The 17302-nt window shown below is 36.7% G+C and overlaps 1 protein-coding gene across 1 annotated transcript; it reads right to left on the reverse strand.

Moving 5' to 3' along the window:
* Window positions 1-10611: 10611 nt before the first annotated feature.
* Window positions 10612-14426, reverse strand: LOC137024078 (uncharacterized). Its single transcript, XM_067391243.1, has 4 exons — window positions 13999-14426; window positions 13767-13820; window positions 13541-13672; window positions 10612-13361 (listed from the first exon to the last, which is right to left on the reverse strand). Exons 1-4 carry the CDS (start codon window positions 14390-14392, stop codon window positions 13060-13062), a joined length of 882 nt encoding a protein of 293 aa, XP_067247344.1. The 5' UTR covers window positions 14393-14426; the 3' UTR covers window positions 10612-13059.
* Between the last annotated feature and the right edge of the window lie 2876 nt (window positions 14427-17302).

Below are 17302 nucleotides of genomic sequence, written 5' to 3' on the forward strand. Positions count from 1 at the left end.
AGGATTTGCAGCCCTTCACCATCGTGGAGGATGAGGGTTTCATGGCCTTTGTGAACAAACTTGATCCAAGCTATGTCCTCCCATCCCGGAAGGCGCTGAAAACAATGGTCACTGAAAGGTACAACAACACTAAGGAAAAGACAATGGAGGACCTAAAGAAGGCAGATTTTGTTAGCCTTACAGCTGACATGTGGTCTTCAATTAATATGGATGGATACCTTGGTGTAACTTGCCACTACATAACACCAGAGGCAAAGTTGGCAACTGTTGTACCGGGTGTAAGGAGGTTTTACCAAACCCACACAGCACAGCATCTCATGGAGGCTAAAGCTTTGCTAATGGCTGAGTGGGGAATAACCTCCAAAGTTCAGTGTATGGTGACTGACAATGCATCCAACATGATCCTAAGTGCCCAGCTACTCAACCTTTGGCATGTCCCATGTTTTGCCCATAATTTAAATTTAATTGTGAAAAAGGCCCTAGATCAAACCCCAGTCATCAATGAAATACGGCAGAAAGCCAGAAAGATAGTGGGGTTGTTTAGATCCAGCTGCAAAGCAAAGGACAAGCTTGTGGAGATGCAGGGCTTGATGGGCAGACCAACTCTGAAACTGGTACAGGAGGTTGAGACGAGATGGAACAGCACTTTCGACATGCTGCAACGCTTCTATGTGCAACGAGAGCCAGTGGGTGCTGCGCTATCCAATTTAAACAGTGATACTGCTCCGCTGACAAGTTTTGAGTATGACATTATTCAAGAATCAGTACTGCAACCGTTTAAACTAGCAACAACAGAGATGTCAGAGGAACAGAGAGTGTCTGCTTCAAAACTTATACCACTGTACAGGATGTTGCAGCACAAGCTTGCACAGAAAAAGGGACATGCAGTGCAGGAATCAACTGTACAATTAGGTAGGCCACAATAACCATACTACCCATGTAATTGGCCACAACTGTCACTTTATTTTTTATCAATATAATTAATATGGTTTGCTTGTGTTTTGAACAGGCACACACTTGCAAGAAGGTCTGCACTCCAGATGTGGGGGGTATGAGTCATTCAGATCATTGGCAGTGGCTACACTGCTGGACCCAAGATTCAAAAATGTGGCTTTTGGTAATCCTGCCAAAGCCCAGGAGGCTGAAAAGCACATCACACTGGAGTGTGCTTCACTGATGCGTTCAAACACAGCAACTCCTGGTGAGCACTTTCAGTCTTCATCTGACATTATGGAGTTATGTCTTCTAAAAAATGATGTGACTTATACTTCCTATATGCTGTCAGTTTATGCTTTGTAACTAATTCTTGTTTTTATTTTCATTTAGAGCCAGTCAACATCAGGCCCATCATCATGAACAGTCAACATCAGGCCCATCATCATCATCATCAACACCAGCAGAAACCCAGGACAGTTTATGGGAACTTTTTGATAAACGTATCCGTGAAACCCAGGCGATACACAGTGCTACAGCTGATGCCACAGTTGAAGTGAAAAAGTACCTCAAAGATGTATTTTTGCCCAGAACTCATGATCCTCTAAGCTACTGGAAAGAGAGAGCTGTAATTTTCCCTAATTTATATGTCCTTGCTAAAAAATATCTGTGTATGCCAGCAACAAGTGTCCCTTGTGAGAGGATTTTTTCAAAGGATGGAGAAATTATATGTAAAAAAAGAAGTAGGCTAAGTCCTTCCACAGCAGAGCAATTAATATTCTTGAATAAAAATCTGTAAAAATGTGAGACCATTGTGGCTTGATTTGTTTTATTATTCTTAATTTTTCATGACCAAAATAACCTAGTTATTCACAGTGAGGAGGGTTACATAACCAACATCAGTTGTCAGACAGATGTTAAAAACTCATCACGTTAACAAAAACACATTTTTTTTTTTTTTAGTTTTTAAATGGCTTGTCAAGGTTGTTTCAGATAACATGTGAAATTGACCACTAGGTGTCACTGTGGAGACGGGTGTCGGTAGAGTTTCGAAGCCTCGACACGATATGGCACATTTGCTTCAACTGTTTGTGTTTCACGAAGCCTCGCTCTGCCCACCACTAAATATTGGACATGGTACAAGTAAAAATAACTCTCACGGTTGCAGCACAAATTAATATAATCAGGATCTTGATGCAGCAGCTTTCTTTCTTTAAACAAACTCAAAACTCCATAAAACACTTAGAACTGTGAACAGAACCACCAACTGTAATATTTATCTGATAAACATTGACAAGGACAGAACTGAGAGAAGCACAGGGTTTAAATACAAGAAAAAAAAAGAGGTAAGCTAACAAGATAATTAAAGAGACACAGCTGGGACAAATGAACTCAATGAGGGTAACCATGGGAACAAACAAGTGGCTGAAACTGAGCAAAAGAGAACTGCGAATTACAACGTGAAATAAAATGTTTGATTGTACAAAAGCTTATGAATCTAAATTATTGGGAACCATGTAATAAAAAAAATTTTACATTTCATTTATCTATTATAACATTTATGTCGTAATGTCATTTTGTTTGCTTGGCTGTTTCATTACAAAGGTCCAGAAATTCGTCAAGTTTTTCGTCAGGTGTCATATGTCATTATGTTGCTGTCTTGATTCCAGCCAATTGCTGCATTGCTGATCGTGGTTTTGAGTATCGATACATCTGCCCTTTTCAAGGAACACGTGAACGTGCAGTAATCTCAGACAACTTAATCCTGATATTTTAATCCCTACCACAAATTCGTTTGAAGAACCAAATTAGCCAGATATCAGTTATCACGATTAGAAGATCTAGCGTCTGTCATCATATCAGATGTATTTAGTGAGCTATGAAGAACTGACAGGGTAACAGATCAAAAACTCAAAACAGGTATAACCCTGACAATAACATTGCAATCCCACTCTAATCCACTCAGAAACATTTACAATTGTAGAAAAGAAAAAAAAAAAATTGTGGTGCCCATAAATAAATTGTACTTGAACGTATATTCATCATGCATGACATTTATTTTAAAAAGGGACAATTCAAGACAAAATAGGCACAAGAAGACACAGAAGAGAACAGCCGCATGTTCAGAATAGAGTTCTCTTTCGCGTCTTTGTGCGCTCAAATGGCTTAAAATCTCTTGAATGTTTAAACTGACAGGATCTAGAAACTCAAATCAAAATGATAAACTTTTATTTTATGATGGTCAAACTTTGCAGTTAATCAGAGAATCACCTGCGTTTTGAACAGTGGTGTCTGGTCTGTATGGATTAACGATCCCTACTAGGCATCGCACATCCTGCAATGTGACTATCGTGGATGCGCACATCACAGTTTCAATGCTAAAATGGTATATTGTGCAGCCCTACCATTAACAATCCTGTGCAACAGTGAAAAGTGACAAGATGACGGACAAGACCATGGAAGAGGATTCGTTGCACAACAGACAACTGAAATGACATTCATTACAAGATGATTAGTTATTAGTATCAGTTTTTATTCTTCTAGTCATGTATTTCGTCAATAAGGATTTCTGAAAAATTCTGTAAAAATCTTGTCTTGTGAGCCAAGTGTCTAATCACACCCCTACTAAATGATGAATTGAATGTAAACTTGGCAGGTGAGTTGGGACATAAAAAAAATCCACTCACAGATATGTGAATCAGTTATTGTTTAAACTAAAGCATAGAAACCTGTTTTCAGTGGAAGCCAGGACACTTCTTTCTACACCACAAAATAAAGCATCTGTTGCTAAATGTGGTGGACAGTACATGCACTACGGCTAAGAATAATGTTGTACACCTTAGTGTAAACATTGATGGTATTCTGCTTTTAAAAAAGCAGTTGCATACTGGCAAAGTTTAGCTATTTTGATCCATTTATTGTTGCCATCTTTAGTGGGCAAAAGAAGCCTAGTCCCCTTGATGAGTATCTTTCTGACTTTTTGACTGAGTACCAACATCTCAAATACAATGGGATAAGTCTATCATAATAGGCTGTATAAGGCCAGACTCTGATCTGTGATGTGCCAGCAAGGGCATATCTAAAATGCATTGAGAATCATAATTTATATTGTAGTTGTGAAAGATGTGTAATCAGAGACAGTCATGTCAAGGGAAGAATAGTATTCAATGAACAGGAATGCACTTTTCAAACAGATGAAGCTTTCAGAATGGAGTACAGCAGCCACCAAAAATGGTTTACATTTACAAAGATTACATGCACATGGTCTTGGGAGTAGTTAGATGCCTCTTGATACCTTGAATCATGGCCCAAATCACTGCCATTTATCTGTGAGAGAAAAGGATGGGATATCCTAAAAACTAAATGCACCAAGAGGGATTTTTTCTAGTGAATTTGCACAGCATCCCCAGGGATGACATGAACTTGACAGGTGGAGGGCCACTGAACTATAGCAGGTTTTGCTATACACAGGACCAGTGGTACTAAAAAATGTGTTATTCCCTTAAAAAGATACAAGCACTTCATGTCCTTGCCTGTAGCCATGTCCATAGCGCTGGAGTCGGTTTGCTCAAAAACTAATGAAACACTTTGTCAAGTGCAGTGCTGACTTGTATGGCAAGTGTTGTCCTGTGTACCTGAACTGATCTCATCTTCATAAATATGTCAGACACTTTAACCATTACTTAAATGAAATTTCCAACTTTTAAAAAAAAAAGGACCTGCACCAAATCAAGAAATGTATGAGGGACGGAAAAAGAAAATCAAGAAAAGTCCTCTGGAACAGGTCACTGGGTGTTTGTCAGAAATTGACCATGCAGAAGTGAAAGAGAATAAATCAACTGGACACACAGCCTAAAGTGTTTTTTCTGTAAAAGAAAAAGACCGTTTTCTCTTGAGAGATGACAGATTTGCTCTCATTCGCAAAAAAATGTGGATGAAACTTTTGTGTGAGAAGGGAAGGAATATGGAGGGTAGAGATCCTGATAAAAGAATAGAGTTAAAGAAAATGATTAGATGACCAAATACTAAAGAAAGAAAAAATCATTCAAGATGAAAAAGGATCCTCAGGATGAACTATACGTGATGTTCCCATTATACAAAAGAAAAATAACTGCAGGTAGGTTTTGATTAATGAATGGTTTCATTTCTTAGCAACCAAGTCAAAATGTTGTTTACGATGTTTATTATGGTCTATAACTTCTAGTTAATAGGCAAGAGTGTGAAAACTATAATCTGACGAGCGAGTTGAGAAGGAAGAACAGGAGGAAGTGGTAGTGGTTTAGGGAACTTGGAAAAGAACTAAGAGAACATTTAAAAGTTATATTGTTGGTATGTTTCCCAGTGAATATAAAAATCTCAAATATTTAAATATATTAACTCAACATGGTCCTCAAATTTTAGATTATTGTTGATTTGCACTATTAACAGAATCTGATCATTTGGAGGTATCAGAGAGCATAATGGATAACTGGTCAAGTAAAGTTCAGTATAGAACGAGGAGACCAAACAGAGTGAACTGGGGTTAGACTGCTTAAATGGAGTGGATCTGATGAGGGAAAATGATTGCAGGTGTGGATGATTGTGAAGTGTGTGCAGGTGTGAGCCAGGAGGGATTATGGGGAATGTAGTGTGCATTATGCCATTAAATAAATAAAACAACAGAAAAGTTGGATTTTTAGGTGGGTCTGAATGGGAACAGTGATATAGCCTAGTTTTCTAACATGTGGATTTATTTACTTTGTCAATATGACCAAATTATATAAAAAAGAAAAAGTTTAAAACTGCATTTAATAATTCATTGATGTATTTCAACATTTTACTGTGAGCTGGATAATTGATGCTGTTTTAAATTTTCTTTATTTTGTTTAGAGGTATACATGTATGTTATAATATGTCAGGGTTATGTTTGATCTGTTTAATATTGAGTGTTTCACACTGTGGATGGAATACGGATGGAAATGTGGATAAACATTCGTAAAACGATTCAGAGTGATCAATAAATAAAATACAAATAAATAAATTATTTAAACAACGAAAGTACAGCCACAATCGTCAACTTAGAACCGGTTTAAATGTTTTAAAATCACTTGTACCCTACCTGATCAGGGAAAAAAAAAAAAAAAAAGATCCAGTCTTTCACTCGATCTGCCTGTCTCCTTTAAAGTCTTTTTCAAATAATGCATGAGGAAAACCGACTTGTTAATGTTAACCGGTGTCCTGACATCAAAGCCACTGGAAGGCAACCCTGCAACCTTTAGCCAAAAAAGCGTAATGGCCAATTCAGAGTATTTCTGTTTATTTTTACTACTTGCGCTTGAATTTCTACTTTTAAGGCATTTTTTGACAGTTTGTGTTAATTTTTATTATGCCAAGACAGACAGCAGTAATGAGAATGCACGATCAGTAAATTTCTAATACCGTTCAGAAAAAAGTTTGATATTTATATTTCTATAATATTTTATATATAGTTGAATACATTGCTCTTTTCATTCAAAGTAAAGGAAAACCCTTGCCTGAACTGTCAGATCCAAACTGGCTGTGTATTTTGTGTGACATAACTGATAATCTTATACACTTTCCTGTTTGTCTGAGTATCTCAGCCTCAGATCCCTATGCTTTTTCATGTACTCAGTTGGCTACCAAAGTAAGCTGGTTAATTAATGAGTTTGAAGGGTGCTTCTCTGACTTTAAAACACAGCAATCAGCCTTTGCCATATTTGCCAATCCTTTGACCGCCACTGTCGACAGTGCACCTCGTCACCTTCAGACGGAGTTAATAGAGCTTCAAAGTGACAGTGGGCTGAGAGAAAAGTTCCAGGATGCAGTGTGAGTTTCCTTTTCCTGTCATAAGTTGTTGCCGGCCAATACGATTTTCATGATTTGATAGCATTTCAGACACAGGTTCCCAAGGAGGCATTCCCCATAGCATGTTAGATGCAGTGCTTCATTCCCTGTTCTCATGGTACCATGGTTAAAAATATGGAAAAAATAGTAATATTGTAAAAATATTATTACAGTTAAAATAATGGTTTTCTATTTTAATATACTTCAAAATATAATTAATGTCTGTGAGGCAAAACTGTCTTATGTATCACCTGATCCTTTAGAAATCATTCTAATATGCTGATTATTAGAAACAGTTGTGCTGCTTAATATTTTATACCTGTGATACTTTTTTTTCCAGGATTCTTTGATGAATAAAACATAAAAAAAAAAAACAGCATAAATTGGGGTATCACCCAAAAATGAAAAATCTGTCATTAATTACTCACCCTCATGTCGTTCCAAACCTATAAGACCTTTAGTGTAATCATTTGTTTTACTTGCGCTTTTGCAGTTTCCCCTATTAAATCCAGTCTTGCTGTGGGTTCTTTTTTACTGATGTCCACACAAAGAAAGGAATGAAGAGAAATGAAAACTGGATAATAAAAAAAAAAAAATAAAGTTAGACAAAATTATAATTATTTAAAAAAAAAAAAAAGGAAGAAATAAAGAAAGAATGGAGAGGGGGAAAAAGGGAAAGACTCTAGATGTATATATGATAATGATAAGTAGAAAGGAGAAGCGTACTTGTATACTAGATATACATGTAAGTCAGGGCTTTAAAGTCCTTCATATAGATCATACAGCAGCAGTTCAAAGTAATTAATAAATTGCTAAAAACATGTATATATACATACACACACGCGCATATATATGTCCACATACATACCTGCATATACACATATACAAATAGACATTATATATATATATATATATATATATATATATATATATATACAAACCCGATTCCAAAAAAGTTGGGACACTGTACAAATTGTGAATAAAAAAGGAGTGCAATAATTTACAAGTTTCATAATCTTATATTTTATTCACAATAGAATATAGATAGCATATCAAATGTTGAAAGTGAGACATTTTGAAATGTCATGCCAAATATTGGCTCATTTTGGATTTCATGAGAGCTACACATTCCAAAAAAGTTGGGACAGGTAGCAATAAGAGGCCGGAAAAGTTAAATGTACATATAAGGAACAGCTGGAGGACCAATTTGCAACTTATTAGGTCAACTGGCAACATTGGGTCACTGAGCCTCTCAGAGTGGCAGTGTCTCTTAGAAGTCAAGATGGGCAGAGGATCACCAATTCCCCAAATGCTGCGGCGAAAAATAGTGGATCAATATCAGAAAGGAGTTTCTCAGAGAAAAATTGCAAAGAGTTTGAAGTTATCATCATCTACAGTGCCTAATATCATCCAAAGATTCAGAGAATCTGGAACAGTCTCTGTGCGCAAGGGTCAAGGCCGGAAAACCATACTGGATGCCCATGATCTTCGGGCCCTTAGACGGCACTGCATCACATACAGGAATGCTACTGTAATGGAAATCACAACATGGGCTCAGGAATACTTCCAGAAAACATTGTCAGTGAACACAATCCACCGTGCCATTCGCCGTTGCCGGCTAAAACTCTATAGGTCAAAAAAGAAGCCATAACTAAACATGATCCAGAAGCGCGGGTGTTTTCTCTGGGCCAAGGCTCATTTAAAATGGACTGTGGCAAAGTGGAAAACTGTTCTGTGGTCAGACAAATCGAAATTTGAAGTTCTTTTTGGAAAAGAGGGACGCCATGTCATCCGGACTAAAGAGGACAAGGACAACCCAAGTTGTTATCAGCGCTCAGTTCAGAAGCCTGCATCTCTGATGGTATGGGGTTTGCATGAGTGCATGTGGCATGGGCAGCTTACACATCTGGAAAGGCACCATCAATGCTGAAAGGTATATCCAAGTTCTACAACAACAAATGCTCCCATCCAGATATCGTCTCTTTCAGGGAAGACCTTGCATTTTCCAACATGACAATGCCAGACCACATACTGCAATTACAACATCATGGCTGCGTAGAAGAAGGATCCGGGTACTGAAATGGCCAGCCTGCAGTCCAGATCTTTCACCCATAGAAAACATTTGGCGCATCATAAAGAGGAAGTTGCGACAAAGAAGACCTAAGACAGTTGAGCAACTAGAAGCCTGTATTAGACAAGAATGGGACAACATTCCTATTCCTAAACTTGAGCAACTTGTCTCCTCAGTCCCCAGACGTTTGCAGACTGTTATAAAAAGAAGAGGGGATGACACACAGTGGTAAACATGGCCTTGTCCCAAGTTTTTTGAGATGTTGATGCCATGAAATTTAAAATCAACTTATTTTTCCCTGAAAATAATACATTTTTTTTCTGTTTAAACATTTGATATGTCATCTATGCTGTATTCTGAATAAAATATTATAATCTGAATTTAAAACCTGCATGTTTTAAGTAATATGGGTAATTATTGAGGCATTCATTCACTTGTCACTATGCCAATATTTAGAGATACAGTTATGGCGCCAAATATTTCATTAAATTTAGTTATTTTATGTTTGAAAGTAGCTATCAGTTGTTCTTTGTTAATATGGTCTATTAATAGCTGTTGCCATTGTGTGACAATGATTTTATTTTTATTTTTCCAGTTGATCAAAATGATTTTCTTGGAAATAACCAGAGACAGACAGTAAGGGTGAGGTATGGTCCAGTGGAGGGTTATTTTCTTTCTTCCATCAAGCCGTATAGGCACACCATATATGGCTCCAGAGCTAGGTTTTGAACAGACTGTAGAAAATCAGTCAGCCAATCAATACGCATACAACCTATAGCAACACGTTATGGCAATGCCTCAGACTGATGAATATGTAAAAAATAAACAGGAATTTTCCAGCTTTTGAGTGATTTGTTACTATTGTACACATTGTCATATTAATTATAATTTAAATGCATTTTGTTTTAATGACTACAATATTATCATTTCTATTTGTCTGCAAGGGGCACTTTTGATAAGTAAAAAAAAAAAGGCATGTGCAAAGCCCTCCCCTTTGCACAAGCCTGTCCGTATTGTCATTTTCTTTGTTCTAATTGTATTACTGACTGTTTACTTGATTATTAATTTTATTATTAACTTTTTACCTATATGCAAGTATTTGTTTTGCTGTGGTTTGCTTAGCCTATAGATTTTGGTCATATTGCCCATCGTAAGTGATCATGTTATTAAAGCTTCTACACCACTAGACTAGCCTAGCTCTCTATAATAGCCTAACAAGTTTAAAATACATAAATATGGTTTCAGATTTGTGAAGACTTGTGTAATAAGGCTGTGCACTGCACTCTACATCCCCCTTTCCACACCTAAAGAAGATGTCCATAGGTTATTTTAAAAGGTAAAATGTATCAGAATTTGTTAAGAGACCAAAATAAACAAGATTTATGCATTTTGTTTGTCCTTTGTGTCATGTATTGTATGACTGTTGTGCATCTAACATAATACATGATCTGGTAAATGTGCTGTCCTAATGATAAATAAAACAATCACATTTATGGAAACTGCCACCACATAATCAATTATTTTGATCGCAAAATTCTATTGATAAATATGATATCATGAGTCCTTCGAAGCAAGCATTGTTGGGGAAATATTCATAAAAATATGAGGAAAAGAAAATTCCACAATGTCTCTTTATTCTCTTATTTATTTATGTAGGATAAAGAGATACAGATCAAGCAGAATTAACAAGCTGTAAATTATTTTAAAGGTGCCCTAGAACCCTTTTTCACAAGATGTAATATAAGTCTAAGGTGTCCCCTGAATGTGTCTATGAAGTTTCAGCTCAAAATACCCCATAGATTTTATTATTATTCAATTTTTTAACTGCCTATTTTGGCGTAATTAAAAATGTGCAGATTCTGTGCATGTCCCCTTTAAATGCTCACGCTCCCCGCCCCAAAGCTCACAACTCTATAATACATTGCATAAACAAAGTTCACACAGCTAATATAACCCTCAAAATGGATCTTTACAAAGTGTTCGTCATGCAGCATATCAGATCATGTAAGTATGGTATTTATTTGGATGTTTACATTTGATTCTGAATGAGTTTCATAGTAAACTATGCTGCAGCTAACGGGGCTAAAGCTAACATTACACACTGTTGGAGAGATTTATAAAGAATGAAGTTGTTTATGAATTATACAGACTTCAAGTGTTTAATAATGAAAATAACGACGGCTCTTGTCTCTGTGAATACAGTAAAAAACGATGGTAACTTTAACCACATTTAACAGTACATTAGCAACATGCTAACAAAACATTTAGAAAGACAATTTACAAATAATACTAAAAATATCATGATATCATGGATCATGTCAGTTATTATTGCTCCTTCTGCCATTTTTCGCTATTGTCCTTGCTTGCTTACCTGCATAAATTCTGTTGATTCGGCTGTGCTGCTCCAGACATTAATACTGGCTTGTCTAATGCCTTGAACATGAGCTGGCATATGCAAAAAAAAAAAAAAGGGCTGGACGATATGGCCAAAATTTATATCACAATATAATTACAATATCGATATGAACTATATAATAGCCTCAGAAAAACTGCCAAGAACGGCCACAACGGATGTCTGTACCTACAAACGTCTGAAAAATGAATTTGCCAAATCTATGAAATCTCTTCCTATAAAACTATATAGGATTTTAGAAATAAAAACAGTACAAATAAATTTATGTTCAGCTTTTATTTGTATTTAGCCTTCATACAAACATAAAAATAAACATAAGACTCACTCACTCTAGTAATATTAACATTTTTAACATTAAACTATAACGTAGGCTGATTTTATTATTCTTAAAGGGTCATGAAACCCCAAAACACTTTTTTTTGAGATGTAATCAGATATGTATAGGCTGCACATCATTGAAAACACTAAAGGTACTCAATGTTATTCATAAGTGAAAAATAGTTATTTTTGCATTTTTCAGAGCGATTTCTGTCTTCCTGTTTGAAAAGCTGAGGCGGAGCAACGTCACAAAATCTGACGTAATCGTGTACTTTCGGCCCAAGTATGGGCATGGTTGTTTTGCTGTAATCTACCAGCACAAAATGGAAAATATGTTCGCATGAGATCGCATTACAGCGGAGAATTCAAATAACACAAAAGTGCTGCTCATTCACCTCTGCCTGCTCTAGCTGCGTTCAAATACGCAAGCCGTAGGCTGTTTACCTCAGCACAGCACATGTTGTTTGTATTTTGCTCGCGATGCGGTCAGAACTGGAGTTTGAATACGAACACATGAAAAAACAATTGTTTTTATGATATACAGGCGGAGCGCGCATATGCACGGTTTCAGCGCGGAGCTCTGCGATGAGTTTAATAACACTAGCCACGTGACACATAGCTCATACAGAATAAAGTATCCGTGTTTAAAGTTTTTATTTCACATATTCTCCTGCACCAAACATTAACCAGCACGGTGTAGTTATGCACACATATTTTCATCAAGTTGTGGAAGCTTGTTCCGTCGCATTTGCATCAGGTGTACTCATTTTGTAAAACTTGCCGCGTTCGCGTTTGATCTTAGTGTACAATTGCTGAGCACTGGCTGGTGGCTGCATGTCTCTGTGGTGTACATCATCACACAAATAGCCAATCGTGTTCTGCTCTTTCTAACGGCTGCGCCTCAAGTCAGTGATGCTGTAATGTATATATCGAAATACCGGAAATGTGTTTAAAAATCATATCACCGTTATCGTAAAAAATTATATCGCGATATATATTGATATTGAATTATTGTCCAGCCCTAGTTGGGGTCGTACATATTAATGATCCCAACTGTTGCGTCACAGTCGGTGTTATGTTGAGATTCGCCTGTTCTTCAGAGGTATTTTGCACAAATCAAATTTACATAAGAAGGAGGAAACAATGGTGTATGAGACTCACTGTATGTCATTTCCATGTACAGAACTCTATTTATTTAACTATGGCAAGGTAAATTCAATTTTCAATTCTAGGGCACCTTTAACATCCTGGATTTACTACTTTAACAAAACACTTTTGAGTCACATGTGAGATTCATGGGTCCTGTCTGTCTCAGTGCTGAAACTGTTTACAGTATATAAAGTTACATTTATAGACAGTTCAGACTTTTATACAGTAATCTATTGCAAATTTCAAACATGCATTATTCCTCATTAACAGATGTTCATATGTTAATGTACTTCATCTTAAATCATACACTGAAGGTTCAGAATTATTGGAATCACATTCTACAAAGCTCTTGTTCTTTTAAGGGAAACAGTAGGAAACCACTGAAAGTGTTGTGGTTATTATAGCTATCTGCTATCCTTGTGCCAGACCGAAGTCTCACATAGACAACATCTCCAACCTCCAGAATCAACACAACTCCATTAGAGGAGTTTAACGTACCCTGAGCCTGATCCCCATGCACCATAACCATGTGCTTTCCATTCTTATAAAGGGATGCAGTTGCTGGAGTTCCACCATGACCAAATACGGAGACTCTGAACATGTACGCTCCTTTCAGTGGGGCTGTGAAAATACCTGAATCAAAGAAGAGATACAGAATCAGCTGTTTCCTGTATGATTGCTCAATTACCAAACACACTGTGTAATAGTTTTGAAAGATGACAGATCATTTAATTCTCTTAAACACATTACACAACTGCAGAGAGGTCTGAATGGAGCAGAAGGGTTTATGACTCCATTTCATTGATAATTACCTGTAATTGGGTTGTAGGCGTTCCCTATGTTTGTGAAGATGTTCTTGTAGGTTAGTGTGATTTCAGTGGTAAAAGGTCCAACATATCCACTGCCAGATTCCATCAGTGCAGCTGAAAAAGCTATTTCTCTCTCTGTTATTGAAAACATTAGCAATATTGTGATATATTACTGTATTACACTGAGAATGTACACACTGAATTTAACATCATTCAAGCACACTTTCACCTCTATTTTCCTTTTTCAACTCCTCCACTTTACTCAGAGTAAGATTTGAAATTTCTGTGAAGGAATAAAGATTCTGTTAAATGACATTTACACTGATTATTGTAATAGACAAACTAAACTATTTACACAGTATACACTCAACTCTACACTAACATTTACACTATACAATGTATTACACTGCTGTTTTACATTGAGGATCATTGATAAAAGAGTGAATGTTTTGGTGAAGTACCTTCATTTTTTTTGTTCATCTCATCCCACAGTCGCATCTCTAAAGCTCTGATGTTTCCTTTCTGCTCTGTATCCGCAGCGGTCAGTTCTCTGATGTTTTCTTTCTGCTCTGTAACGGTGGCGGTCAGTTCTCTGATGTTTGCTTTCTGCTCTGTAACGGTGGCGGTCAGTTCTCTCAGTGCTGCATGGATGTCAGGGAAGCACAGATAGCAGTATTGTTGGCTGTCAGTTGAAGCTTCAGCTCTCAAAGTGTCTGTTTGAGGTGGATTCTGACTTCTGTCCTCAGAGCTGATCTGTTGACTGATCTCATTCTCATTGAGTCCTCCATCTACCTGCTGCTGGACGACAAACACAAAGGTTTCCAACAGCAGCAGTATACATACTAAAGCCTTCATTCTTCACTGATGTTTGTTTCCAGCTCTTGCTCTGTCATCCCCACAGCCTCTTATGTTTTGTACATGACCTATATTGCTTCAGATAAAGAAAAGTAATTAAAGTTAATTGTTAACCATAATTAAAGGAATGTTCCAGGTTCAGCAGAGGTTTAGCTCTATTCACAATATTTGTGAAACTATGTTGATCACAATCTCATCTCTTTTATTGAACCTAACTTAATAAAACAGGCTGTGTTACTGTAAGTAATGTTTACCTCAAAATGTACATCTATGTGCAAGTTTGAGTGACTTAATTTAAATTAAATACATTAGTTATTGTCACGTCAGTGATTATCTCAACCTCTGATATATTTCTGACCTCTGGTATAGATGGTCACTCCACTCTCTGGTATCCATGTGCTTATCTTACAACAGTTACCAGGTTTACCAGCTTTACGTTATGACAAAAAATGAAAAAGAGGAAACATTGGATATAAATTTAGACAGAAAAATATTAGTAAGTGATGTTTACACATATAATGTTTAAGTCTAGTGGCTCAACTATTGAAACCGTGTGCATTTAAATGTTTACTGCTTGGCCAATTTATTTTCTTCTTTTTTAAACTAAAGAACGAGTTGAATTTTTTTTCTCTGGTGATTGATTTCATGCCACAGATGTTGCTGATAGAGTTAAACGTTCTGAATCCACAAAATTCCCCTTTAAATGTTATTTTTCCTCCATATGCAACAACATCCAGTATCAACAGATGTAAAACTGAATAAATGCAAAAACTTAAATAAATTTAATGAAATGTATAAAAACTCATGATAATGCTGACTTTGGCTTGTTTGACAGGATCATAACGTGAGCTGAGTTTTTACTTTTGTTAATTATTACTCACTCATAGATTCTGTTAGAGAATTCAATCAATTTTACATTTACACTTTTGGCAGATGCTTTAATCCAAAACAAATTCTATTACAATTGAATTGAAATTTATTATAATAAAGAAAATAGTCACACACCCAGGTGAAAAAAAGTACACTTCTAAAATGTACTTAAATTAATCTATTTTCACACACTAATTTTGTACTTAATACACTAAATATGAAAGATAATCTTAGGAATATCTAAGTGTACTCAACAGTGCTATTTTGACACACCATAAAATATTAACTAAAATGTGCCTTTAATATACTATCTCTGTATTAACATTTTATTTAGTATATTAAACACAAAATTAGTGCGTGAAAATAGAGCACTTTAAGTACATTGTAGAAATTGACTTTTTTTTCACCTGGGCAAGCAGCCAAAGTGCCAAGGAAAATCCTTAAAATTTGTACTAAATTAATTTTTCAAATTTCCATCTTGAGTTATTGTTGTCAGCATTAGCTATGTAAATAATGTGTGCACATATCCTTTGGTGGAAGTGCATTGATGCAGTGAGTTTATTATGGTGTATGGTAAGCATTTATCTTGATAAAGATTGGATTGTTTTTATAGGCTGATTCTGTGAGTTTTCTGTTTTGGTTCATATGCAGAGTAGAAAAGTACACTGTAGGTAATACTACTGTTTATATGTGCACAACCATTTCCTGTTCTCATTTTACTCTTTGTTCACCACCCTGGTTGCTTTAGGACAACTGTGCACGATGGGCAATGTGTATTAAAGCAAGTAAATGGTGACAGAATTGTCATTTTTGGGTGAACTATCCCTTTTAGTAGGTGTTTTATGACACATCTGTACCTTTTGCATCACAGGACACGTGCTTTCCACTACAAATTTATCTACTTGTATTTTCTAACATGCAACTATGGCATGTTTGGTCTCATCTGAAATTATAAAATGAATTGAATGTGAACTTCCTTTTAAAATATCTTAAGGTTCAATCTAGGTGCTGTTGTTTAAACATGCTGTAAGGATTGAGTCAATGAAGTGAAGATCCATCTGCAGCTTTTAATGAGGTCAAGTTCACTGACAACATCTATGAAGAGACCAACGGCACCAACTCCTGTGAGGACTTCAGAAGACGCAATCATCTGGATAACATGCACATTCCCAAATTTCTATTTATCTTAATTATTGTTAATATGTAATTCATTTTTACAGGAGCTCATTGCTTCTACCTTCAGATATACTGCTAACAGTGATTGTAAATTAATTTCCTAATTACTACATTATTTGCTAACTGCATTCTTTAAATTGTAATGTTGACATGCATTCTCTGTAAAGCTGCTTTGAAACGATATGTATCGTGAAAAGAGCTATACAAATAAATGTGAATTGAATTGAATTGACAAATAACAGCAAGGATGAGCCAGTGGTAGAAACAGTGACAGGCAGTGATCTGGGTAGGCAGCAAACAATCAGAGTCCCAAGGCAGGCGGAGATCAGGGCAGGCAGCAAACATATACAATCCAGGAACAGGTAAGGGTCAAGTCAGGCAGCAGAGAATCAGAAATGAGTAACAGTCCAAGGTCAAACACAAGAATACAGAATCCAGGTGAAACGCTCAGAAATGTCAGACAGTGCTAAACAAGACTTCGCATTGAGGTGTGGGTGCAAGTGTCTTTTATGTGTAAATGAGTGATGGTATAATGAGTAGCAGGTGCAGGGTGATCAGTCCAATGTATGAAGGTAGATGGGAAATTGAGTCCAGATGATGTGTGTAGTCCAGGATGGAGTGCCCTCTGGTGGCAATGACGGGCACTATCATTGGTGATAGTGACATAGCCTCCTCCTAAGGAGCGACTTCCAGAAGCTCCTAAAACCGAAAACCCAGAAAGTCCTGGAGGGAGGTGGAGTGGAGGCGGAACAGTGGGTGGGATGGTCGGTCAGGTCCATGGAAAGGAAGGAGGCCTAGAAACTGAGGCAGGGCAGATGGCCTGGGCGGAGAAGGCTGGACAGACGGCCAGGGAGACAGGCTTGA

The sequence above is a fragment of the Chanodichthys erythropterus genome, chromosome 8 (assembly GCF_024489055.1).
Source record: "Chanodichthys erythropterus isolate Z2021 chromosome 8, ASM2448905v1, whole genome shotgun sequence".
Classification (NCBI taxonomy): Eukaryota; Metazoa; Chordata; class Actinopteri; order Cypriniformes; family Xenocyprididae; genus Chanodichthys; species Chanodichthys erythropterus.

Excerpts from the sequence above, each read along its gene's own strand:
- LOC137024078 (XM_067391243.1), bottom strand. The coding sequence starts at position 14,392 with ATGAAGGCTTTAGTATGTATACTGCTGCTGTTGGAAACCTTTGTGTTT. Across the intron at positions 13,821-13,998 it reads GATGAACAAAAAAAATGAAG|AAATTTCAAATCTTACTCTG; the intron begins GTACTTCACCAA and ends ATTCCTTCACAG. Across the intron at positions 13,362-13,540 it reads CGCCTACAACCCAATTACAG|GTATTTTCACAGCCCCACTG; the intron begins GTAATTATCAAT and ends TCTTTGATTCAG.